General features: G+C 36.0%; 1 protein-coding gene across 1 annotated transcript in view; it reads right to left on the reverse strand.

Moving 5' to 3' along the window:
• Positions 1-5,519: 5,519 nt before the first annotated feature.
• The window catches only part of NEGR1 (neuronal growth regulator 1), an 837,611-nt gene continuing 817,518 nt past the window's right edge, over positions 5,520-25,612 (reverse strand). The window contains exon 7 of the mRNA XM_077776416.1: positions 5,520-10,203. Coding sequence (XP_077632542.1) covers positions 10,079-10,203 — 125 coding nt within the window. The 3' untranslated portion in view covers positions 5,520-10,078. The remainder of the gene's footprint in view (positions 10,204-25,612) is intronic.

Raw genomic sequence — 25,612 nt, forward strand, 5'->3', positions numbered from 1 at the left:
GCATCTGGCAGCTTAGTTCTTGAGCATTAAAATTAGGTTTGGCCAACTGCTCAGGACTTTGGATCTTGGGCACGTGAAACAGATATGAGAAGAGTTAGATATTACCTACAGTCGCAGTAGTAGAGCTGAGATCCAACAGAGGTCTGTTGAGGTGGTATTCTTACCTGTGGCATGAGCTTGCCTATTGGATACATTTGAAGTTACATTTCCTGTCTTGGTGTCCTTCTGTTTTCAGATTCTCCATCATTCTGAAAGCTACCTGCAATTCTTCCAATGAATTCCTTTTCTGCTCAAGTGAGCCAGTCTGTTTCTGCTGTTTGCAACCAAGACTGACAGAGTAGGACATATGAATATACTGACATCACAGAGGTAGGAGGCACTGAGATCTCTTAAAATAAATTTATATTTGCATTTGAAAAACATTCTGCAATGTTTCTGGTAGCCTGAAATCAAAATAGTCAAATTCTCAAAGATTTTGGTGTGTGTGTGTGTGCAAACATCACCAAAACTTATACCTGACAATCACAGGTGGTCCGGGCCTTTATTTCTTTATTTTATTATGCATATTTATAAAATGATGACCTATTTAAATTCAGATTTTATTTCTTTCTAAGCAATTTCAGCAATTACCTCGGAGAATTCATTGTTGACTATCAAAGTCACATAGTGATGGAAGCTTTATCTCTTTCATAATGTGATGAAATGGAATATTGTATGTTTTTTTTTTTGAGAAAAAGGGTATGACATACTACTTTCAGAATCTAATTTTAGATGAATAAAAATTAAACTTTTAAGGAAACAAGAGGAATGACAACTTGGAAAATATAGAATAGTAACCTTTATTCACATCACTGTATTTACTAATTATAAATGAGGAAACTGAAGTCACATTGCAGAGTTGTTTTTTTCATGGTAGATCCGGGTAGCAGGAATTAAGCACACACGCGCACACACGCGCACACACACACACACACACACACACATACACACACACGACACAAGTCTTCGGTAACATTTTCCTACTATTTTTCCTGGGGAAAACATATGTACACTGTTTCTCTCTCTCTCTCTCTCTCTCTCTGTTTCTCTCTCTCATCTCTCTCTCTCTCTTCCTCATCTCTCTCTCTCTCTCACAATCCCTCCTCCTTCTCCCCTGGCCTTCTTCTTTTCCCTCTCTCTTTTTCAGATTTAAGGCCCAGTTGACTTCTTAGAGAAAGAGAAACAGATGTCTTTTTCTCTAATTTGGCAAGTCTTCTAAGCATCCAGATTAACTCTACCAGACAATTCTTTTTAGATGGCTGCTTGAAGGTTGCCTGATTGCACTTTCCTATAAGTAAATGGATGGATGGATGGATGTCAAATGAACATTTCAAGTTATCTAACAAAGGTAACTATCTTGTCAGTCTAAACTAAACTTGATTTTTAAAATATCCAAAATCAACAGATGGCAGATTCTTCCTGAAGTGATAACTATCCTGAGAATATACCTCAACAAAGAAAATGAAGATCACTATTTATATTCTTGTGTTACTTGATAAAAAGTATATATTTGTGTAGGGGCCAACGGCTAGCTACCCCAAGATGTGCCACTTTGGTATGCAGATTATGGCAAACGGATCAAGGCCCGAAGACTCAGGAAGAAACTTGACCTTCCCTCTAAATACCTGAAAGCTTTTAGATACAGGACTTGCTCCAGGCAGAGAGCTTCCATCACAGATAACTACATTGTAATATGAACTAGGTGTGTTGGACCGGGAGGATCCTAGCAAGGCTTACTTGATCGAAGTCTAAATTCCTTTGCTTCTGAAAGGCCAGTAAACATTTGTTTACCAAGCACTTAACTCTTTCCATTCTTCCCGTGAATTGCTTTCTTTCCCTTTAAAGTCCCAGATCTCCACCCTCTTCTCAGTCCAGGATGATATAAATACCTCATTTTGCCTGACTGTCTTTGGGATTTCATGTCGCTGTGAATTCCTGGTATATACAAAATTAAATTTTAATTCTTTTGCTCATCTGTCTCATGTCAGCTTAATTCTTGGTTCAGTTTGAAGAACCTTGAGTGACAGAGGAAATATTTTCTCTCCTACATTTGCCGTATGTTAAGCCATAGAATCTTTCTGAAATGTTATCATTGAATTGTGAGAGAATAGGAATTTCTGAACACAGACACTAGTTGGTCTATCTATAAACTAGAAATATACATTTCTAGGAAAAATGTTTTTCCAAATTAAAAAAAAAAAGCAGTCTTTCTCTTTGTCAACATTCAAAGTTATTAGACAGTAAGACTTCACAAAGCATAAACTAGTTATCTGTCTATCCGCAGGAAAGATGTATTCCCAGAAATAAACTTGATTCCAAATTTTTGAAAAATCTGCTTTTCTTCATGTCAGCATTTAAAGCAGTTGCCATCTTCTGATTAATTAAACACAAGATGTTACTTATTCTAAAATCTTAGCAAATAAAACTTAAACAGAAACTGTTGGCTGCACTGTTGTCATTTCGTCTTCGTTTTGAATCATCCAGAACCCCACATGGCTGGCTTGCAGATTATTTTCCAGATGACTGATAGCTATGTGATTTTGTGTTTGTGGATGTGAGTGTGTGAACTGCTTTGAAAGACATGAGCTTGAAGCAGTTGAAATCTCTGGCAACAATTTCTTAAGGAGTATGTCACATATGAGCTATTAACCGCATTTTTGCCAGGTCACTTGTCAAAGGAGTGGTAGGGAGACGTCAGCTTCAAGGCAACCACACTCCACATTTATGAAACTACTGAGAAAGCCATGTAAGAGTTCTGAATAGGTACTTTACAACACTGAAGAGACCCTTGTTCTTTATTATTAGCATATCATAGTCTCCAAAGACTATTTTATAAATCCCTTTAAAAAATATGGTCCCCAAATTTTCTCAGGAAATTCCATGTGCGTGGAGTACTTGTTTAAGCACAATTCAAAACTGCGGGAGGTAGAAGTCTGCTGTAGTTTAGTGTAAAGTTAACTTTTTTGAATGCAAAAAAGGTCGAAATTAATGAAGAAACTCGCAAATTCAAAGTTCCATTGAGGAACATCCCGGTGCTTTTAGCAATTCAAGTGAATTGCAGGAGGAAAACCGCCCCCTTTAACATTTTAAAGCTTTGAAAGCCTAATGAACCATGCTACCTCCCGTAGTTTCTACCGAGCCAAAATTTGTGCGAGGAGCAGGCTCATTAGCATTAAGTGGAAGCAGACCATTCAGCTCTTGCAATAGCTTCTTGCAATGTTTTCACCATTATCATTGTATTTGGTTGATAAAATATTGCTATCTCAACTGTTACTTTGTTTTTCTTATTGTTGTTGATGTAAAATTCCTGTTATACCAAGAATTAAATGCCCTCCTTCCAAATGACAAATGACTTTTTCTTTTAACAAATATCCAAAATATATTCACTGTATAGCAAGGTAGATTCTTGTGACAAGGTGGTTCTTGGTACGTTCAATCTTTTACTTTACCTCCCAAACTGTTAGGTAATGACTTGGGGGATAGGAAGAAAATGAGCAATTAGAGTATAGAGACTGTAGAATATTAGATGTAGAGATAATATTGTGTTTTTTTGGTCTGTGTCATTACAATGGAGATTATGTTATCAAACCTCAAAATATTAGCAATTCATTTAATTCAATTGTTCTAAAGATTTTTACATCTCCGCATTTTAGGAAAAGTTTCGTGTTGCGGTGAGAAAAACCATGCGTTATTTAAAGCACACCCTTCCAGATTTCCTGATTCTGATTCTGTGGGAGTCTACCTTTCCTTGCATTTGAACTTGCATTTTACAAGTTGTAGATAAGTGATACTAAGGCAAAAGATTTCTTGACTGTAGACACATGAATAGATTCTGTTGGTTAAAGATTCAACTGGGTGAATTGAGTTACTCTTCCTTTCTCTGTAAGAAGTCAGTTTTGTCTCCATTAGCATATTAATTTCAATATTCTTGATCTATAAATGTATCTGGTTTTTGGATTGTCCTTTTATCTGGTTGTAACATCTTACTCAGTCCCTCATTAATAATTAATGTGTTCATTTTATATGTGTATTGAAAGTTGTGCTTTTCATTTTTTCCCAACTAGAGTGAAGTCCACAGGATTTGCATTATGTTTATATTTTGCCAACAAAATACAAACGTATTCCTTAGGTTGTACACAGTTCAATTTGTAAAATTAGCATCCCCTTTTTGTTCTACTGCCCCAGACCAAACAGATGTGCATGTAATTAGTATTTTGACATAAATTGACTCAAACAACGTCGTTCAAGATTAAAATCAGTATTCTATTTTACATTTAAAAAATGTGTATATATAGTCTAGCCTCCATTTTCCTAAGAATTCTGGGAAATAATCTTAATGGATTATCCAAAATTTGCCATGTCTTTTGCAAAATGTTATATAAAAAAGACACATATGATTATGAAAAGATCCTCCATGGGGTGTGACGGATCTAATGTTAATAAAGGCCTGTGTGTCAAAGGCAATTGCATTCTATGTTCAACACCCAAAAGTTTTCGACGAGATGCAAAGTGTGATTTGCCTTTAAATCATGTGTAATCTGGAAGCATTGGAAAATCAAGAGATGACGTTAAAGAAAAAAAGTATAAAGCTTCTTATTTATAAATATAGATATACATACAGTTGTTTATGAGTTAGTAATATGATCACCTCCTTTTCTTTTCCTAAGAAAATTAATGGAAATAGAAACAAGCTGGGGGTATGTTGCATTGCTTATTTGATTCAAATCTGCCACTTAGTAGAAGTGTAATCTTCAGCAAGTGACGTAAGATTTCTGAATCTTGTTTTCATCAACACATGACAATAATAACATTTTAAAGTATTGTGAAAGTCAAAGTAGCAATGTCTGCTCAAGTGCTTTGCCATTGTAAAATGCACGGTAGAGATCATTGTGACCTTTCAGGAGTAATTCTAGCTGCCACTAGTAATTCTAGCTGTCTCTGAGACAGAGCACATTTCTTAGATTGAAGCATTGGGTGAGTTATGCTAACTTTAGGATGACTGTGGGTGGAGATTTCAGGGAGAAAACTAAAGACCTTTTTCCTTTTTCCTCTCCAGGAGGACTGGAAGTATTTATGTGATTCATCTGCCAATTTTATTCCTTCCACTAGAGATGTCAATTCTTAAGTATTTTCAGTGAATTTAGGATTATAAGAAGCGCGTGTGAATGTGACGGCATATACTTCTTGGGAAGTTCAGAAAGAGTACATCGACTCTCTGGTGGTTGGATCAGACTCCATTATCATGAATGAATTATTCTTAGAAATTTTTCTCTTAACATTCTTAAATTTCTGCCTAACAGGCTGATGCAAGTGATTATTTTCCAAATACCTGGATGTTGTTTTGAAGTATCTCTGTTTCGACCTATCATGTCCAGAGACAAAATAGCTCTGTTTCACCCTCTACCATTCAGGGTCTGAGACTTGATGCTTCTGTTTCCATGTGATTAAGTGCATGATAGAAATTATACAGGGAGAAGTGATGAACCAGCAGGAAAATCAGATGTTTATTAACATGTTCTAATGGGGGGGGGAGTTTTAGATATAGTTTTCCCAGAATAGTAATGACACCCATATTTCAAAAGAGCTTATTATTACACCAGGCATGGATTTTTTTCCCCATGGTTTGTTGTTTTGTTTATCTACCACACTGTTCCTTTTTATTTGATTCCTTTTTATTTGGATGGATGTGGAGAACAGGGCTTAAATCACTCATCTGGGGTATCCTCTCATTTGCATATTATAGCAGACACAAAGAAGGTCTCTCAACCAAATAATGTTCTGTTTGAAGAACAAGGTGTTTTTAAGAAAATTCTATGTGTATGCTTTGAGGTGGAATATATACTCCCTGTTTTATACCCAGCTGTCTATGAAATTATACTATATGCCCGACTCCTATAGGTATTGGAGTTTGGGGACGCTTGGTGTATAAAACCAACAGGATTTTATCAGCAGTCTCTGTTTCTAACTTTGCTGCATTTCAGCAGGAGAAAGTTCTAAATAATTAATAGTAAAATCTCTCCAGAAAGTTGCTTCTTTAGGCTAGATGTAGTTCAACTTGCAAAACCTTTTGGGAATCAGCAACAGGAAGAAAGGCTATATCATGGAGTCTTTTGAAATTGTAGCATCTATTGTTTTCACCCTGTATTGCTTTGGAGTGCCTGAAAGATGTAACTATGGTACCATGAATGCAGCAGAAAATAAAGAAGGGGATAGCAGAAGTATGGTTAAACTATTACTTCTTCCTTTTTTCTCTTAAACGAATAGAGTTTTAAATGAGTCAAATACATATTTTAATTGATAAACTGACTTTATATTCACCTATTGGAAACAGTACAACATATTTTACATCAGATTATGAAATATGGATGTTTTACTAAAAGACAGGAAGGACTTTTTCCAGTCTTTAAAGTAAATACATATTCAAAGGATCTTAAGGCATACCATTTATTCATATTCATATCTATTGAAATACTGTACATCCACATACTTCAATAAATAGTTAAAAACCTGACCTCTTTTTAAATCATTCTGAATTTCAAAAAACAATTTCTGTTGAAAAGATTAAATAGGTAACTTTTGGCTGTCACAAAGCTAAGTACAATGGATAAATTAACAATTAGTAAATTTGATCAATATAGATGATTGGCTTTGATAAATTTCTCAGAGTTTTCTGAGTTCACACATTGGGGTATATATATACATATATATATGTGTGTGTATATGTATATACACACACATATATATATAGTTTTTTCTTTGTCCTGAATTACCTGGGTAATTTTCTCAGTTCTCCAGTCTACTTTCTAGATATAGTTTAAATGTTATGATGAAGCATTAATTTTTCAGTTAAGTTTTAAACACCCCCAAAAGTGGTTTTTAAGTTTGACATTCTTGAATCTTTTAGTGTTTCCAAGAAAAACACAATCCTATAATTTGGGCAGTACTTTTCATTATATAATTGCTGCATAATAGAAACTTCATGGTGTCACAGGACTTCTGTTTCGAATGGGATCATTGTAGAACATAATTACACCACTTGCAGTTAAACCAAGAATGCAAATGAATTAATTCAACTACCTGAATATTCTTCTTCCCTCTCTCCTTTCCTTCATTTCCTCTTTCCTTTCTTCCTTCCTTCCTTCTTTTTTTCTTCCCTCTCTCTTTACCTCCACTCCTTTCTCTTCACTCTCTTTCCTCAACTGCTCTTTATTTTTCTTTCTGTGAAAATAAAATAACTTTAGGGGCAAAAAAAGAGTCCCACAAATGGAACTTGTGGAAATATAACGCTGAAATGAATAGCTAGAAAAATTGTTATAGATCAAAAGATAAATCAATTTCATAAAACCGCTATTCTGAAATTGCAACAATCTTGTACAGTCAGGACTGATAAAATGGAGTAATCAGACATTTCATATGTCTATAAATGTAAAATCATCTACTTGAACATTATATGCAATACATTCACACAAAAAAGCAAATACTGTAGCCTTATTTGAACAATATTGAACTCATAAATACTCATGGTTTCACTCTGTTCAGGGGCCTAAAGACTAGGAATGCTGCTGTGATACAGAAAAACATAGTGAATACCTCCTCTATTTAAAATGTCACTCAAAAATTCTCTTCTAACATAAAGGCAAATACATATAGCTACTGAGCTATGACTGTACTTCTGTCACATTCTATGGGAAAAACACCAGACTCCACAATTTCGGAATCATGACAACACTTTGAACTAATTATTTGGTTCATCCATAGTTTATACCTCGATTTACCTCACATTTACCCTACAAACCTTACACAGAGGAGGTATTTTTAACTCTAGGAAAGCGGTCACTGTATAAATGCATTCTTGATCTGTTTCCTTCTCCCAAACAATGGTACCGATGGTTAACACTTTTGTGGTAGCACCACTATTTCTAGTAAGTAGATTATTATGGAGTGTGCCACTTTAAAGCTGCAATACAAAAAAAAATTTGTAGTTTACTCACCAATTTCACAAAGAATATTCTTAAAAAGCAAATAAATAATAATCAAAATGAAAATGCCATGTGCGTTATAAAAGTTTTTAATACATCAGTCAAAATAATGTAATGAATAATTACAGTGAGTAAATTTAATAGCATTATGCCATATTATTGCCATTTTGTGGAAACACTGTATATTTATGCCTCCTTATGTAGGATTCATTTTTCTAATTAAAATAGATTTATGGTGTACTTCGGGGCTAAGCTTTACTCAAAAAAAAATCATGATTTTCAAGCCATTTCTTTTGGGGCAAAATATTAGACATCTTAAGTATGTACAACCTCATGTAATATCTCATATTTAACTATTAGTGAGGTTTGTTTTTTAAAAATTGTTAATATTACTTGCAAAAGGAAGCTACCTGCAGAAATCCCCTTACATACTGAAATTGGTAACTTCATTAAACTTGTAAAATGGCTTTCAAGGTTATGGTCTTTCTTTAGTAAAGAGTAAAACCATAGAAATACTCTTATAATATAATACTTCTTAAAATAACACTATTTTCATTCAAGAATGTAGTTTTCATTCTTTATGCTAGAAACAATGAACTACTCATGATAACTTAATAACTAACATATCTTAAGATATTCTAATCACTGGTGTCTTGTCTTCATTTGATCATGTCTTACACCTATCATGTAAGAAGACATAAAGCACGGTCATTTTGTCATTGTTTGTTTTTTGGCCTTATGTTTTTGAACTGACATGGCTACAGAGAAAGATTTTATTGCAGAGTTGTTTTTTCAGGGATTGATCTGCTGCATGTCAGCATGGAGTATTTGTTATTACATACTTTGGAACATTTTCTTTTGTATAACATGCATTCCAGGCTATCAGCTGAGTGATGTTTTCAGGTGGAAGATGTGCGAGACGCCCCTGTGTGTGGGAGCACTGCATCTATCATACCAACTTACGTGCCACAGAACCAAATGACTTTGGCATGTTTACCAACTCATGTAATGTTAGGTGATCGGACTTTGTGTTCTTTCTGATAACCATCTTAAAGATTTTGGCTTGGGACAGTGAAAGGAAAAGATGCTGTATTGCTGAGGAATCCCTTGGATGGACTTCGCTGTCATTTTTAAAGGGAATTATTTCCCAGAGTGGATTCAACATTCGACTACAACCAAAGGAATCGCATGGTAATAAACTGACCTGTACTACATTAATGAAATTGTTTTTCACCACAAAACTGAGTTTAGGTGGGGCAAAATCCTCATACCCCACTGGTAAGAAGGGAAGAGGTTTTTATAGTCTCACGGCTCCTTCATCCTTTGAGATAGGATATAGTTTAGCTTTATCACCATGGTTTATTTTTGCTTTCAAATTATAGGATGTGGCAAAACATTTTTATTAGGTGGAGACGAAGAGCAAATTATTATTGTGTGAAGGCACACCCATGCTGAACTTACAGGGAAGAGAAGCAGAGCTGTGCAGCCAGTTATATTACAAGGCTCATTCCTGAAACCTGAATATCATGCGAGCAGAAAAATCTAGATATGTGTTAGTTATATTTTGAAGAAATGATCTGAAGGCAATATTATTTGCTTTTTTATCAAAAAAGGAAAAAAAATGCATCTTCGTAAATGTGGATTGACTCCTATTGAAACAGGGAAATGAATGCTTGTATTGCAGCCTTAAAGAATCACATAGTCACTGCAATATTCGTTTTTGTAAACTACAGCCTGCAACCTAGCAGACCATGACTGAATGCTTTTGAAAAGTTGTAGATTACAAACATGAAATCACAATTAATATCCTCTAAAAGTAATTTCAGAGCTTTCACGTCTTAAAAAAAGGACAATGTGTACTGCTTCACAAGGTAATGTAGCTAATCAAAAAAAGAGTAGAATTAAAGTATTTACATAATGAGCAATTCTACAGAAGGCGATCATCCCCATGTAAGCACTGCTGATTATATCCCACGCTGCTTTTAACAAACTGTACCAGATTGGATCCAGCCATCAGCACTTTCAGAGAATCCTTAAAAGCCTTTTATGGGTCTTTAAATTTATTGTAGAATGGCATTCTTCAGGTAGAATATGCTGGTGAAAGAGGACAGTGTCAACACAAGGTACCAGCAGGAGAAAAGAACGTCAGCGCTCCCGGTAATTCCATACTGGGCTGTACTTGGAGCTGGAAAGAAATGGAAAAGATTAAATCAAAATCTAATTTGCGTCTTTTAGGATCTTAACAATAATCAAAAGGCAGCTGGGTGTACTGGGGAGAGCACTGGCATTGGAGTCAGGCAGGCTTAAGCTCACATCTGGTTCTGCTATATGACAATGTGTGGCCTATGCTACTAACCTCTCTGAGCTTCAGTTTTCTCAAGGACAAGAGACAAATGATATAATACACCTGGCAGGGCTGCAGTGAGAATTGGAGATGAAGAACATACAGCACATTGCACTGGGCTGGACACAGGCTAAATAGTTAATAAACAGTGGCTAACATTATTATTCCTTTTTTTTTGAACTGTAAATATTTGTATTAGTGGATAATATGTAGTTCATGCATATATTCTTTAACATTTATTCTTATTGAGATCTATAATTGGCAATATACCATTGTGTAAGTTTCAGATGAACAAATGTGTTGATTTGACACACACTTATGAGTTGCAATATGATCACCATCACAGCATCAGCTAACAACTCTATCATATCACATAATTATCGTTTCTCTTTTGTGATGGAAACAATTAAAATCTAGTCTCTTAGCAACTTTGAAGATTATGATACAATATTGTTGTCTATAATCACTATGCTATGCATTAGTTCTCTAGGAGTCTATTTGCCTACTACTTCTAAGTCTGTACCCTTAGACAACATATCCCTGATTCCCCTCCCTCAACCCCTGATCACCATTCTGCTGTTTTCACAAGTTCAGCTCTTTTAGATTTCACATATGAATGATCATATATATATATATATATATTTTTTTTTATTGGTCAAATATTGTACTAAATGCTGGAAGACATTTTTGGGGGGGTAGATAAAAAAGAGACATTTGAACACTCATAATATGTTACAAGGAATATTAGATTTGCATGTATTTGCTGGAGCGACACAGAAACTTTTGTAATCTGCCCAGGCAAGGGAGGGATGATTTAACAGAGACTTTTACCAAAGGGGACAGTCATTTGGGTAGAAGAAACAATTTATTCAAAGGTATGAGGAAAAGAGAGGGTATGACATATATTCTAGTAGATTAGTCTTGCTGGACCTTATGAAGTTTGAGGCTTGGAGGAGAGGGAACTGAAACTGGAACTCCAGGCAGATAGAACATGACCTTAACTGTAAGGAAAAAGAATTTAGTTTTTTTTTTTTTAAGTTTATTTATTTATTTTGAGGGAGAGAGAGAAAGAGAGCATGTACAAACGGGGAAGGGGCAGAGAGAAAGAGAAAGAGAGAAAGGAGACACAGAATCCTAAGCAGGTGCCGCACCATCAGCAAAGAGCCTGATGCCGGGCTCAAACTCATGAACTGTAAGATCATGACCTGAGCCAAGATCAAGAATTGGACACTTAACCAACTATGCCACGCAGGCGCTAATTTTTTTTTAATAGTGAAGGAAATTTTAAAGAATTTGGAGCTGTTGAATCGTGTGGTTACTTTTATACATTGGAAAGATCACAGTTTCATACTCAGAGAAGCTTATGTGGTACTTGGCTAACAGTCATGTTGAATTCTCACTGAGAGATTTCACCTAGAGAGTCACCAAAGCTTGGAATATGGTGGGAGTCTACTGAGTGAGTTCCACTGCATTTCACAAGATGACTGCTGCCTCTTTGAATGTGAATTATACCGTGTTGCAGAAATGGAATGTTGTAGGCATGCGCAGCTTTGCTTGAGACCGATCCTCATTTATCATAATAAAAATAATAGTAATAATAAAAAATCCTACCAACATACTTTTAACTACCCACTCTTAATGAAATCCGGATTTCAAGCAATGTTTCCTAGTAGAAAATGAATCATATAATACAAAAAAACATACTATTTCATCCCTCAAACCATAACTCAAATCCAGAAGCAGTTTTAGTCACACTGAGTTTGAATTACCAGCAGGTCATTTTTAATAGAACTTTCACCAATGGCTATATTACAAGAAGAATAAATTGCATTGTTTGTACCTCCAAGAAATTAAAAGGGGATGAGAGATATATTGACCTTTGCAGGGAGAAGTTTTCTTGACAGAGCAATTGTTGTTCCAGGTGCATAAAGTTCAAGGGCTGAGACTACTCCTCTTTAGTAAACACGGAGCAGAATCCACTATTTAATGCTTCTATTTGCATCACAAGTGAGTTTTAAAAAAAATGGGAAGATGATGAAGAAAATAAGTCTATTTTTGAGCACACAGCTTCCAAAGTTTTCATATATAAGGAATCTAATTTAATGTTTTTTTATTTTTTATTTTTTTTAATTTCTGAAAGAGAGAGACAGTGTGAGCAGGGGAGCGTCAGAGGGAGTCACAGAATCCGAAGCAGGCTCCAGGCCCAGAGCTAGCTGTCAGCACAGGGCTGGACTCAGGGCCCAAACCTACAAACCGTGAGATCATGACCTGAGCAGAAGTCAGGCGCTTAACTGACTGAGCCACACAGACTCCCTAAGGAGTCTAATTTAAAACCATAAAACTTCCTAAATTATTTTCTCTTGTTCAAGATCTAGAAAGGTGTTTTGTTTTTTAAAACATAAATAAATATTTAATTGCTCTGTTACCTTCTCAATGACAGCTATTTAAGAGTTATTTTGCTGTTGTTTTAAAAGAATCTTGAGCGGTTTTATTGTATAATAGTAAAGGGCTAATAATAAGCAAAGCATAGAAAATGATTTCATAAATAAGAAATAGATCTTAAAAGCCAAGCACACAAAGCAAAGATAAAATTTTTATTGTCATTACACATTAAATAGTACAGCAAGGAGGTAAAGTAGAAAGAATCCTGAAAACTCCTTATCCACCTTTTGAAGTGCATTTTCGGGGCAATTTTTCCTGAACCCCCTCTCCTTTTCCAGCACGCTGAGTAGATTACCTTATGGTGTCATCATGCCACTATAATATTCCTTTTTATACAACTATCATACTGCATTGCCAATATTCATATACGTTATCTATTTTTCTCACCAGACTGTGAACTCTCCTAGGTCATATTTTATTTATCTTTTTGTTTCCATGTACAGAGAGTGGCAAAGTCTGGTGCATAGTAGATGCACAAGAAATGTCTGTTGAATTGATTCAATTAAATAAATGAATGGACCAGAGTTAAAAGGAGTATTTCTCTCCTACAAAACAGAATCTCTTCTCTCTTTTTTTAATGTTTTATCTATTTCTGAGAGAGAGAGAGAGACAGAGAGAGAGAGAGAGACAGAGAGACAGCAATAGCAGGGGAGGGTCAGAGAGATAGAGAGAGAGATACAGAATCTGAAACAGTCTCCAGGCTCTGAGCTGGGAGTCAGCACAGAGCCTGATGCAGGGCTCAAACCCACGACCTGTGAGATTGTGACCTGAGCCAAAGTCGGACGCTTAAGCGACTAAGCCACCCAGGTGCCCAAATGGAATCTCTTCTGAAGCAAGCCACTTACTTGCTTACAGGCCAGAGAATCTACAATATATCGTCTTTCATTCATTCAGCCAATATTTTTAAATTAGGTACCGGGCACTGGGAATACAAAAGCTAATAGGTTAGGATGGCCCTTCTGTTGCTTAATTCCATATACCCCCTATCATTTCCCCCAGGGTGCCTTTATCTTCCACTCACCCTCCTACTGCCTTAGACATGACAAAAGAATGCCAATAATATATTTAAAATTAAATATTACTTTTTAATTGACAGAGTATGTATTTTCCCATCGTACTCTTTAGTTGTCTTATTTATTAGTCCTTCTCTTAGTGCTAAAATAAAGGAGGAGCCTTTTGCTGCATCATTAGCCTGCAATTATCATAGGAAATGGACTGTAGACTAGCTATTGATAATTAGTAAGCCAAAAAACAAAGAGCAAAGTTAGTCAAAGGAATTTTTGATTAGATACCTAATGCTAGGTCATGTACCATAATTCATATCCCTTAAGTATATATTGAGCATCTTTCATGTGCTAGGATTGAACACAGGCAAAGACAAAATTCAGTCTCCTCTCTTAGGAAAAGTTTTATTTATTTTTTTGTATTTTTTTTGTATTAAAAAATTTTTTTTAATGTTTTATTTATTTCTGGGAAAGAGAGAGAGAGAGACAGCGTGAGCAGGGGAGGGTCAGAGAGAGAGGGAGACACAGACTCTGAAATAAGCTCCAGGCTCTAAGCTGGCAGTCAGCACAGAGCCCGATGCGGGGCTCGAACCCACGAACCGCGAGATCATGACCTAAGCGAAAGTCGGACGCTTAACCGACTAAGCCACCGAGGCGCCCCGGAAAAGTTTTATTATAGTTGGAGGCATAAATAAAAGGCACATATAGAACTTTAGGATATATATACTTATAAGGATGATACAAACATCAAAGGCTCCCTAAGGAGTCACGGCAGGTAAGTAGTCCAGAGAGCAGATTTGTATCTATATTTGTATACAGTATTTTTTTTTTTTTTACAAAATGCATTGATATGCACATGTTAGTATATCTCACTTTTTAAAATGGTGGCATATAGTCCTTTAACTTGGGGTATCCTATTATTATATAACCTTAGTCCCATTAGCTATTTATTATGTATTTTGTGTGTGTGTGACTTGTTAGCTGAGTGATTCAGAGTACCAGACTAATGGTACTAAAGTTAAGAGTCTTGGTACTATTTGGGCTACTTAGATTTGTTTGGTATGTTAAATCTCAATCATCTATTTGAGAAATTATAGAAAATGTTAATAAATTAAAGAAAATAAATTCACTATTAGAAATTAGCTTAAAGAGTCAGTTCAAATATCATATGCTTTAAAAAGAGGAAAGTTTGGGGTGCCTGGGTGACTTAGTCTGTTAAGTGTCTGACTTTGGCTTAGGTCATGATCTCATGACTCATGAGTTCAAGCCCCATGTCAGGCTCCGTGCTGGCAGCTAGCTCAGAGTTTGGAACCTGCTTCGGATTCTGTGTCTCCCCCTCTCTCTGCCCCTCTCCTGCTCATGTTCTCTCTCTCTCTCAAAAATAAATAAACATTAAAAAAATAAAAATAATAAAAATAAAAAGAGGAAAGTTTTTATGAAGTCCCACATGCCAAATCAGTTTGGCATCATATTTTATATCATATTTACATATCTATCACAAATTGTTTACATATCTATATTTCCCCATTTGACTAAGAATGTCTTCAAGCCAAGATTTATTTTATGTAATTTTTTTCATTGGTACAGAACACAGAGTCTGATATTCAGTAGGTGTTCATCAAATATTTGTTGAATGATGATGAGGCTTTTATCCATTTTCCATACTGTTACCGTAAGCACGTAAAGGAACACAATTACTTGACTTCTTCTTTCAGAGGAATATTGTCTTTCATCATTTGTGTTTCACTGCCTTTCTTCTCTTCCTGCTTTTAGACTTATTACCTTCTAAGACCTATACGGAGTCAGAATTCCTCTCTTCAGCATTTGAGCAAGAAGATAGGTCATGTGGCTGATTATAAGAGGGAAGAGCATGCATCAGACTTTGTAGCAGCATCCTTTTCCAGCAAACAACAGGGAGTGTAGATGAACTCATGCCCCCAGATATAGTCCTGGAGTTTTTAGGAGACATCTAGTGGTGCCTCTGACGTGGTCAGATCTGTTGTATATTCTTGCCATGCTTTCAGTTGCCTGTGAATATCAAACTGCTACTCATCCTAAATAAAATTAGGAGGGCTAGGGCATATGATCAGAGTTGTAGTTGGGCTAGGCTGAGAATTTTGATCTCATTCTGAGTGATATGGGAATCCATAGGAGAGTTTTGAGCAGAGGAGGCTAGCTGACATTTTTAAATGATCACTTGGCTATTTTGTGGAAAACAGATGATAGTAATGGAGGCAAGAGTAGAAGCCTATGGTAACCGCAGACCAGCAGGGTCTCCACTGCCTACTGAGGAAAGCCAAAGCTCTGTAGCTCAGCATTGAGGGACCTCAGTTATCTGGTTCTAGTCAACTTATCCAGACTCATATAGACTCTTACTTCCAGTCACATGAACCAGTTTTTGAACACACAGAGTATTTTCACTTCTTGTCATTTGCATATGCCATATCATTCAGCTTATATGGCCTCTTCCTGTCCCCTTCTACATCTACTAAAGTCCTACTCATCTTTAGATAACTAAAATACAATTTACTCCATGAGGCCCCTGTAATCTCCCTAAGAATTTGTAGTCCCCCATTTATACCTGATTTCAGAAATAATTCCCTTTTAACTTATAGTACATATAAGTATACTATATGTATATAAGTGGTGTATATATATATATACAGAATACAATATATAGTATAAGTATACTATATAGTATATAGTGTGAATATTTTACTTCATTTTTAATCTACACTTATAGATTTAATCAATGTTTCTCTGATCTCACAAAGTTGTCCTCCATTTTATCCTACAAAAATATTTATTCCCTTCATTATTTTGGCTTCCTTTGAAGGACTTTTATTTAATGCTATTTACTGCTAGATAATTGTCCAGTTTCTCTGGTTTGCTGGCTCCTTGAAGACAGGAAGTGTGACCTCTTTCCACCCTTCCCCACCCCCATATGATGCATGACCTTTAAAGAGTGGTTTTATGGCTGATCGAGGGACGAGCTGGGTTTTGCTGGGGCTCTCAGGTAGGGCGCAGAAGTGCCTGGGCTAGGTGTGGAGTCCAAGCCTTTGGGATTTCTCCCTGTTGTCAACAGGAAGATCCAATCTGGGTTTTAACACACATCTTACATCTTGTCTAATTATGATTATCATTCCCAATTACTTACAGCTGCTGCATATTATTTTCAGTCTTGGCAGTTTTCCCTTGTATTGCTCCAGTTTTTATTTTTAGGCAAAAGCAAATGTAACTGTGAAATATTTAGTTTTGGTATAATACCAATTACTTGCCTAGGCAATTTCCTTAAATTACTCAAGCTTTAACTAAACTAACTTTGAGTCATATTTTTAAGATTCTTGCTGAAATCTTAGGTACAGTTACTTTAGCTACATTAACTCTGCTTCTATAAAAAAAAATAACAGGGCTCAACTTACATTTTACTGAGGAAGCCTATACCTGGGAAGTGAATGATTTATACCTAAATTAGATTTCATATAAAAGAGAGTGATTAATGCAGATTCAAAATAGATTGCACATTAGTTTACTGAGAAATTATGCAACATTGATTCTATCCTTAAACACAGGGTAACTCTGTTTCATTGCATACTGTGGGAGGTGTTAGCTCAGAAAACATTTTAATCCTCTCGTTAGCAAAATCCACCCCTTAACACCATCAGCAGGTGGAGAGGATATCCAGATTCAGATCACACCTCGATTTCTCGTATCACTTAACTCCGCCTAAACACTGGGTGGAGGTGGGGGAGGAAAAGAGAACTGGAATGGACTATGCTTTACCATAGAATGTACAACTTTGGACGGTGGTGTCTGGAAAAAGCAGGCAAGTGTCAGCACAGGTGACATCATCTCATTATTCCTTTCTGCATTATTCCTTGTGCACTCGAGTGGTCTAGACCCTAACATCGAGTGAGCTGTGTTAAAGACACAGCACAGAGAAACCCTGTCTTCTCATGTACCATTTTGCACACACTGATTTCCACAGGTAGGCTTTTTTTTTTTTTTTTTGCATGGCTATTCCATGCTCCTGTACTGTAGATTCTCCAAGATCTTCCCTGAGGCTCTAGAGTTGAGGGATACCTGAGTAGCATAGTGATGATGTAGTAGAGCTAACAATGTATAGATTTTTAGATTCTTTTTTACTCACCACACCTTTATTTTGCCAAAGACTGTTTCCAAGAGTAAAGAGAGGTAAATATAACATGGCCTATTTTTCATGCAGCTTTCAGGCTGGTAGAGTAAGGTTTAATTTATGAGCCTCCAGCACAATTGAGCTTCACTTGTATTTAGGGAGAGAAAGTAGGAATTGGTAAATGGCTTTGAATTCCTGCCTATCAGCCTTCTTTTTTTACCTTCCTTAGAAAGAATTGGTCTAAGTTCACATTGGTGCTTTTTTTTTTTTTTTCAAAATCAAAGCCTAAGGTATAGAACATCTTTATTTACAGATTTATTCTCACATTTTAGACTTTTATTTTTTATTTGATCAAAAACTGAATGCCTATCTTCAGGAAGTTCCAACATCTTTTACAGACAGAGCCTTTGCAAACCTAGAAATGTAAAATAATTATTTTCACAGAGAGTATCTTTATTTTAGTGGCACCTGGGTGGCTCAGTCAGTTGACCATCGACTCTTGATTTCATCTCAGGCCATAATCTCATGGTTTGTGAGTTCGAACCCCATGCCAGGCTCTGGAATGATAGTGCAGAGCCTGCTTGGAATTCTCTCCCTCGCTCTCTCCCTTCTCTCTCTCCCTCTCTCTCTCAAAATAAATCAAAGAAAATTTTAAAAAGGTGTCTTTATTTTATATTATGAACAATGAGGAGAATGGCTAGAGAAATCACATGATTCCTTTCTCTTTCTGACTCAAGGTATTTCTCTGCCAGTTTGTTCTTAGCAACTACTAAGCTATTCCTCTGGCAGACCACCATCCTTGAATCCTTTCCTGCTTGCTGAATAGCCGTTTTGCCAAAGTTCACATATACAATCCTATTTACTCAGCATCAACTGCATTAGGAATTTTAAACATATGTTTGTCTCTGTTATTACCCATATTCAGAAATCTGCCTATTTGTAGATAAATACTTTTATCTGCAAATAGCCAGATGAAACTATCCAAGACTATTACCTCTAATTTGGGCAAAGGAGAATAAGTAAGCAATCACCCGAATAGAAACAAATCCCACAAACCTTTTTTTTTTCTGTCCTTCATAGTCATTGAAAAAAAGTTTCAAAGCCTGAATATCTCCTAAATGGGTGGATGTTTTAGGTTACTATATTCTTGCAGATCACAAGTGATTTGCATGAATCTATAGTCACTCTGTTTTGAAGTATGTTGCCAATAAGAGATAATTTTATATAGCCCTAAATGATTCTTTGAACTTGGGCAAAGTCCAGTTATTCATTCCAGGTTGCTTTGAAAGCAGGTTTCTATAGAAGTATCATTACATCTTTTGGAGTATGTGTGCGTATGTGTGTGGGAGTGTATATATGTGTTTCAAAAGCTGGCTTTGCTGTGTGAAATATATACACAAACATACAATACAAATTGCCTTTGACTACATAGATTTTAGTTTAGGCCTTTAAGGCATCATTTAGTTGAAGAAAAGAGGGTTTTACAGAAATAAAAATAGAAACCCAGCTGTGTTCTTAAGGTCACTAATAGTCACTGCCATCAGCTGTATCATCAATGTGACACTGCTAGTGCGGTAAGAAAATGGGGAGGAATTGCAAACCGGTAAACATTTTTGCGAGTTGAATGAGTTTTTAAGATTTTTATATGTGTGGCTGTGTGGGTGTCAAATTATTTAAGTTTTTATATAAGTGTTAAAACTTGGCGCTTTAATGATTGAATTGTCTTATTCATTAAGTTTTATTTTATATGTTAGGAATGTTATCTTAAAGCAGCTTCTTTTCTGTTATTCTACAATTGTTCTTGCAGCATTAAAGATCAAGAATTTCATAAGGTTTGATTATCTTTTCCATTTTTTGGAATATTACATTTACCTTCCAATTTTTTCTTAGCTTTTCAAATGCAATAAAGGCCAGTGATTATCGGGCCCTGTAGTTCTGATTTACTTAAATTGTTCCACTTGTTATGCTCCAGATTGATTTTCAGTTATTCTCAATGATTCTCTAATCATTGCCTTTATATTTCAGCTATTTAAAAAACCTTATTAAATCCAAATGACTTTGTATAGAATTCAAGACCCTCTGTAAAGTTTCCAGAAGCTACCTTTCCGGTCCTGCCCTGGCTGCTGTCTGACATGGACAGTGCTAGTCACACTAGGCGGGAAGAGCTCTTCATTCTCAGGACATGCCCAGGCCTTTGCTGCCTTTGTGTATTTGCTCTGCCTTCATCTGGGAGGGGTTTCTGCATCTCTATGCTTTAGAATGGTCCCCAGCTTTCAGGGCCTATCTCACACATATCCTGCTAATAAGTTAGAACCTGTCAGAACTCTAAGGGGCATTGGGAGTGGTATACATGAGGAATGATGAACGATGTGGGTAAGTTAGAGGTAAAAATAAGACCAGAACTGCAGTATGCTGATTCTCGGTGCTTTCATTTCCATGTAGCCTCCTTGAATTACTACCCAACTCTAGTTGGAATTAATCTGCCATTTCCTCTTCTCTTCAATTGCCATTTGCTTTTACCTATACTTTATCAATGTTCTTCATCTTCATCTTCATGTTCTTCATCTTCAAAAGAGTCTCAGTCTCTTGAAAACAAGGATCATATTTAATTTACTTCTATATGACAGCATTTGATTAAATGATTGGCACTGTCCAAATATTTATTATAGATAACTACAGATGGATTGTTTCAATTTCTGCAGTTTAATAAGGTTTGGCCACAAAGCTCAAGAGAAAGAAGGAAGGGCTATAGGGAAGGGAGTATCAGCAGTCAAGAATTCAGGATGTGGAAACACTGACTACCACTGTGGAGGAAGAACGGTTCTATTTTATTGAAAAGAAGAATCTCCTATTCTTAGATACCTCCTGAAGACATCATACCATAAACATACGGAGTTACACACTCCAAGAGAACTGTTGAAGAATTGCTCTTGTCTGTGACTTCTAGTTAAATGCGCTAGTTATAGATGGAGACGGTATTGTAACAATCAAGCACACCATAAATTGGCTTTGCGCCTCCATGCCTCGGGTTTGTCTTCCTGGTAGTGCTGCAATAAGTAAATTTGCTAAGTAAAATGTTTAGCACAGTGGTCATTTGAGTGTTCATTGAACAGTAGCTTTTAAAACGTATTAGTATTTGTATAAGAAGGGCCAATGAAAGCCTTTTACTTTGGCCCAAGTAGAAATATCCAGTTGCTGGAATAAGGCTCTGTGTACCTCAAAATCCTATCCACTTGAAACAATAACAACTATGCCAACAATATGCTCCTTCGAAAGGCCAGCTCCAAGAATGCAGATCAGAAAATGTATTCATTAAGCAAGTAATGCTTGAGTACCTATAAATACACAGTGAGCACTTATTATGCACGATAACCTGTTTTGTGTGCTGGGATACAATCTTGTATATAATTCCTTTAAGGAGATCACAGTGTTCTGAGTAAATCACACCCTAACCCCCTGGCTTACAATCAATATCTCTTCTAGTTGGAATCACCTTCTTCCACTTCCTCCCAAGTTTCCAGCCTCCACATGACATACTTTAATTCTCCACTGCAATTCAAACTCCTCTGTCACAGCCTTGCTCACTGACTTGCTTCTTTGCCTAAACTATGAATTCCTAATGAACAGGGACCTTGAATTTTTCATCTGTCTATACTTCTCTTTCCCTCTTCCCCAGTGGCTAGCACAATGACTGCATATAATAAGGGCTTAATAAATAACTGCTCTTTTTATCTCTGCATGAGATAAATTTACAAAATACATTTGTTTCACACACCCTTTGTATCTTGCTTTCCATCCTCTCATTGCCTTTTTACTTTAGTTGCTGCTATGACAACCAGCTGCATGCAGGGCAAACAATTGTGAGATATATTCCACGTGGCTCCTCGCAGGGGTCCCAGTGGGATGGAGCTTAGTGACCCATAGCAGGGACCAGCTCAGTAACACTTTCTTGGACTGGCTTTCTCTCTTTTTCTGTTTAACTTGTTCTAATCTCCTACCAGCACGCTTAAAATTCCTTTCCAAAATAACCACCTGTTAGTGAGCAGCTCAGTTTGGGAAGATCCACACAAAGATGGCACTCTTGTATGAAGAAGAGAAGAACAACAGGTTATAAATACTGTGTCTAGGGCGGTTTCATATCCTCCCGCAGTGTATAGTACTTTGCACACAGTAGGTGTACAATAAATTAGTTTTGGATAAATAAATTGCTTGAAAGTAAATAATCATCCTATCTCTTTTGCCTCCACTCTTCTTGGCTCTTGATAATTCAGCTGCATCATATTTATGAGGTCTGCATTAATTATATTGTCAGCAGGCACATACCCTTCACAGTGTAAAAGGGGTCTTAAAATCTTAATTAAATCTGATTTTTTTTCCTTATAGATTTTATCCCAGGAATATTACCCACTGTTTTACACAATTATCATTCTAGTTTCTGCTACACCAGCAACATTGCCTAATGAAAGTTCTGTCTCCTATTGTATTTTTTAAATATTTAAAAGCACTCATGGTTCTTATATTTTTATTATGATTTGAACTGTAAAATACTCCTCTCCCTACAACCTTGAAATGCTCTTTTCTCAAAGCTCCAGCCTGCCTTACATTTTCTGCCTAAGGTGATACAACTTGTAGGGTGGGAAATATAATTACTTGGAACTTGGAGGTGTACATACAAAAGTCAGATGTTGGGGAATTTTAGTTCAAAAAAATGGTCCCACAAAGGATGAAAAGAAAAAAGATTGATACATTTGCATAGTGATCCTGGCACTGAACACATTATGTAATCTGGATTCATATTGATTTTTAAGGATGTTTAGTAACTTTCTTCTTCCCAAATACAGAAAATACATTGTTCTTAATTTTTCTGGACACCAGTAAAGGTATTTTAAAAAGAGGGGTGGGAATGTTTTAAACTATTACATCAAAATATCTAACCTGTGCCTCCTTCAATGGATGCTGTACATTTAGCCACTTATATTATTGCTCAAAATTTTTTTTAGGTTTATTTATTTCTTTCGAGGTGGGGGTGATGGGGCAGAGAGAAAAAGAGAGAGAGAATCCCAAGCAGAGAATCTGAGCTGTCAGTACAGAGCCTGATGCAGGGCTTAAACTCAAAAACCATGAGATGATATCCTGAGCCAAAATCAAGAGTCAGATGCTTAACCAACTTAGCAACTCAGGTGCACCTGTTCAAAAGAGTTTTTGACTATAATTGAAATAAGGTTCCTGGGACTGCATTAATAAGTTTTTCCAGATATCAGCTGATAAATTTATATCCACAGTTCTTTTGATCACAAATCATGAGGAGAAGACATATTTCATTAGCCAAAACTTTAGCTTTTTAAAGTTGCCTCTACTTTAGCACTATTGTCAATTATCCTTAACCAAAACCTAAACATTTAACCCTCAAACTGGAAAATTCATCTTAGGTGAGTCAGAAAAGGAATAATTTAGGAGTAACTAGTTTTCATGTAGTAATCACATTCTTTTTTTCATAAAAACTACCTTAGAAGACAAGGGTTTATTTTCACCAAATCATGTAATATTAGAATTCTAGGGTTAAAAGAAACTTTGAGAGATTCTATTCCTTTTCATTAAAGTATAATCAAAAAATCTAGTTAGAGAAAGACATTTCAGGTTTATGCCATTAAAAATTTTTTAAATGTTTTTCTGTTTTTGAGAAAGAGAGAGAGATAGAAAGAGCAAAGGAGGGGCAGTGAGAGAGAGAGAAACACAAAACCCAACCAGGCTCCAGGCTCTGAGATGTCAGCTTAACCGACTGAACCACCTAGGCGCTCCATGGTTTATGTCATTTTAAAGCCAGAAGGGATTGAAGTCTAGAGAGGGAAGAGCTCCACAGAGAATTAATTCAATTCTCTAGACTTTGAGTTTGGTGTTCTATGTAGCACACAGCATTTCACACATTCATTTATTTAGTATCTTGTTTCAGATTTTTATAACTCCACTGCTCATACAATCTTAAAATATTTCTTTTGTTTTAATTTTTTTGATGTTTATTTTAGAGAGAGAGCGAGAGCGAGAGCGAGAGCGAGAGAGAGAGAGAGAGAGAGAGAGTGAGCACACAGGCGTGGAGGGGCAGAGAGAGAGAGGGATACAGAGAATCTGAAGTAGGCTGGCCTTGTCACTGCAAAGCCCAATATGAGGCTGCAGCCCATGAACCTGGAGATCATGACCTGAGCCGAAGTCAGGCGCTCAACTGACTGAACCACCCAGATGCTGCTTAAAATATTTCTAAATATAATATGATCAGACTAATATCATAGTCTAGTAAATTATCTACACCAGTTTTGATTAATTATTTCAATCAATAAAATACAAAATGAGTTTTTTTCTGTATACATGCTAAAAGTGATATAATTATTTTTTTTAAATATCAAATGTTTAGAGTGATTCTCAAGATGTAGAGTCAATGTATGCTTTACTTATACCTCTAATGTATTTACTTGGACTTTTTTTTAATGCTCTAAGTATATAAAACCCATAAGATTTGTTGATCAAATATTAGTGATATTTGAACAATTATCATATTAGAATCTATCATGAATGGTTAATTTTAATTTGTATCAAGAAGAATGAGATTGTTGCCTGGTGCCTAGAATCAAAACAACAGGTATCTACAAAATTCTGCATATATGTTTAAACTGTCTTGATTCATCAGTTTCTTAAAGGTACACATGAATTCTGTAAGTTAGAAAAATCAGTATCTTTGCATAAAAGGCAGTTTATTTTTTTTCACATGAAGGACCAACTTTCAGTTTATTATTTACGCTTGCAGTCAGGGCTTGAAAAGTGAAAAACAGATTAAGGAAACCATAGATTCTTAGAGTAGAGCCTAGTTTAAGCACAAATGTGTCAATTTGGTTTTTTTTAAAAAAATGTTTATTTATTTCTAGGAGAGAGAGAGAGAGAGAGAGACAGCGTGAGCAGGGGAGGGTCAGAGAGAGAGGGAGTCACAGACTGAAACAGGCTCCAGGCTCTGAGCTGGCAGTCAGCACAGAGCCCGACGCGGGGCCGAACCCACGAACCGCTAGATCATGACCTAAGCAAAAGTCGGACGCTTAACCGACTAAGCCACCCAGGCACCCCGTGTCAATTTGGTTTTATTGCAGTAACTTTCTCTACCTTCCTACCACACCAATACCTGAGAGCAATTGCTAGTGAAATCAGATAGCTACATTTAAATACCTATGCTTTAATATGCATTTTCCATTTCACACTAAATTGAATTATAATCACAATTACTAAGAAAATTTAGTATCATTCTGATAGTCAAAAGTGAATTTCTAAAATTTTCTGTAAGTGTATGTGAAGATTTAAGGAAAGCAGCCACGAAGTCATTTCCTTTCCTGTGTATTCTTAGACATGTCTTATAAAAAAGTTTCGTGTATATAATTGGACTTGGGTGTACTTCTTTTAATCTTAAAATTAGAAAAGATAGATGATTATTTTCTCCCTTCATTGAAAAGAGAAAAGATATTAAACGTTAATATCCCATCGTTACACTTTTTTTCCCCCTGAAGATAAAGGGATATAAAAAGGAAGCAATAAGCACTGTGCATGTTCCTGCTAATCTTAACAGAATCTCCTCCTATATTAAACTATTTCTTGTCTATCCTATTTAAACTGTTCTCCTGATATTCTTCACATA

The sequence above is a fragment of the Crocuta crocuta genome, unplaced genomic scaffold (assembly GCF_008692635.1).
Source record: "Crocuta crocuta isolate KB4526 unplaced genomic scaffold, BGI_CrCroc_1.0 scaffold342, whole genome shotgun sequence".
Taxonomy (NCBI): domain Eukaryota; kingdom Metazoa; phylum Chordata; class Mammalia; order Carnivora; family Hyaenidae; genus Crocuta; species Crocuta crocuta.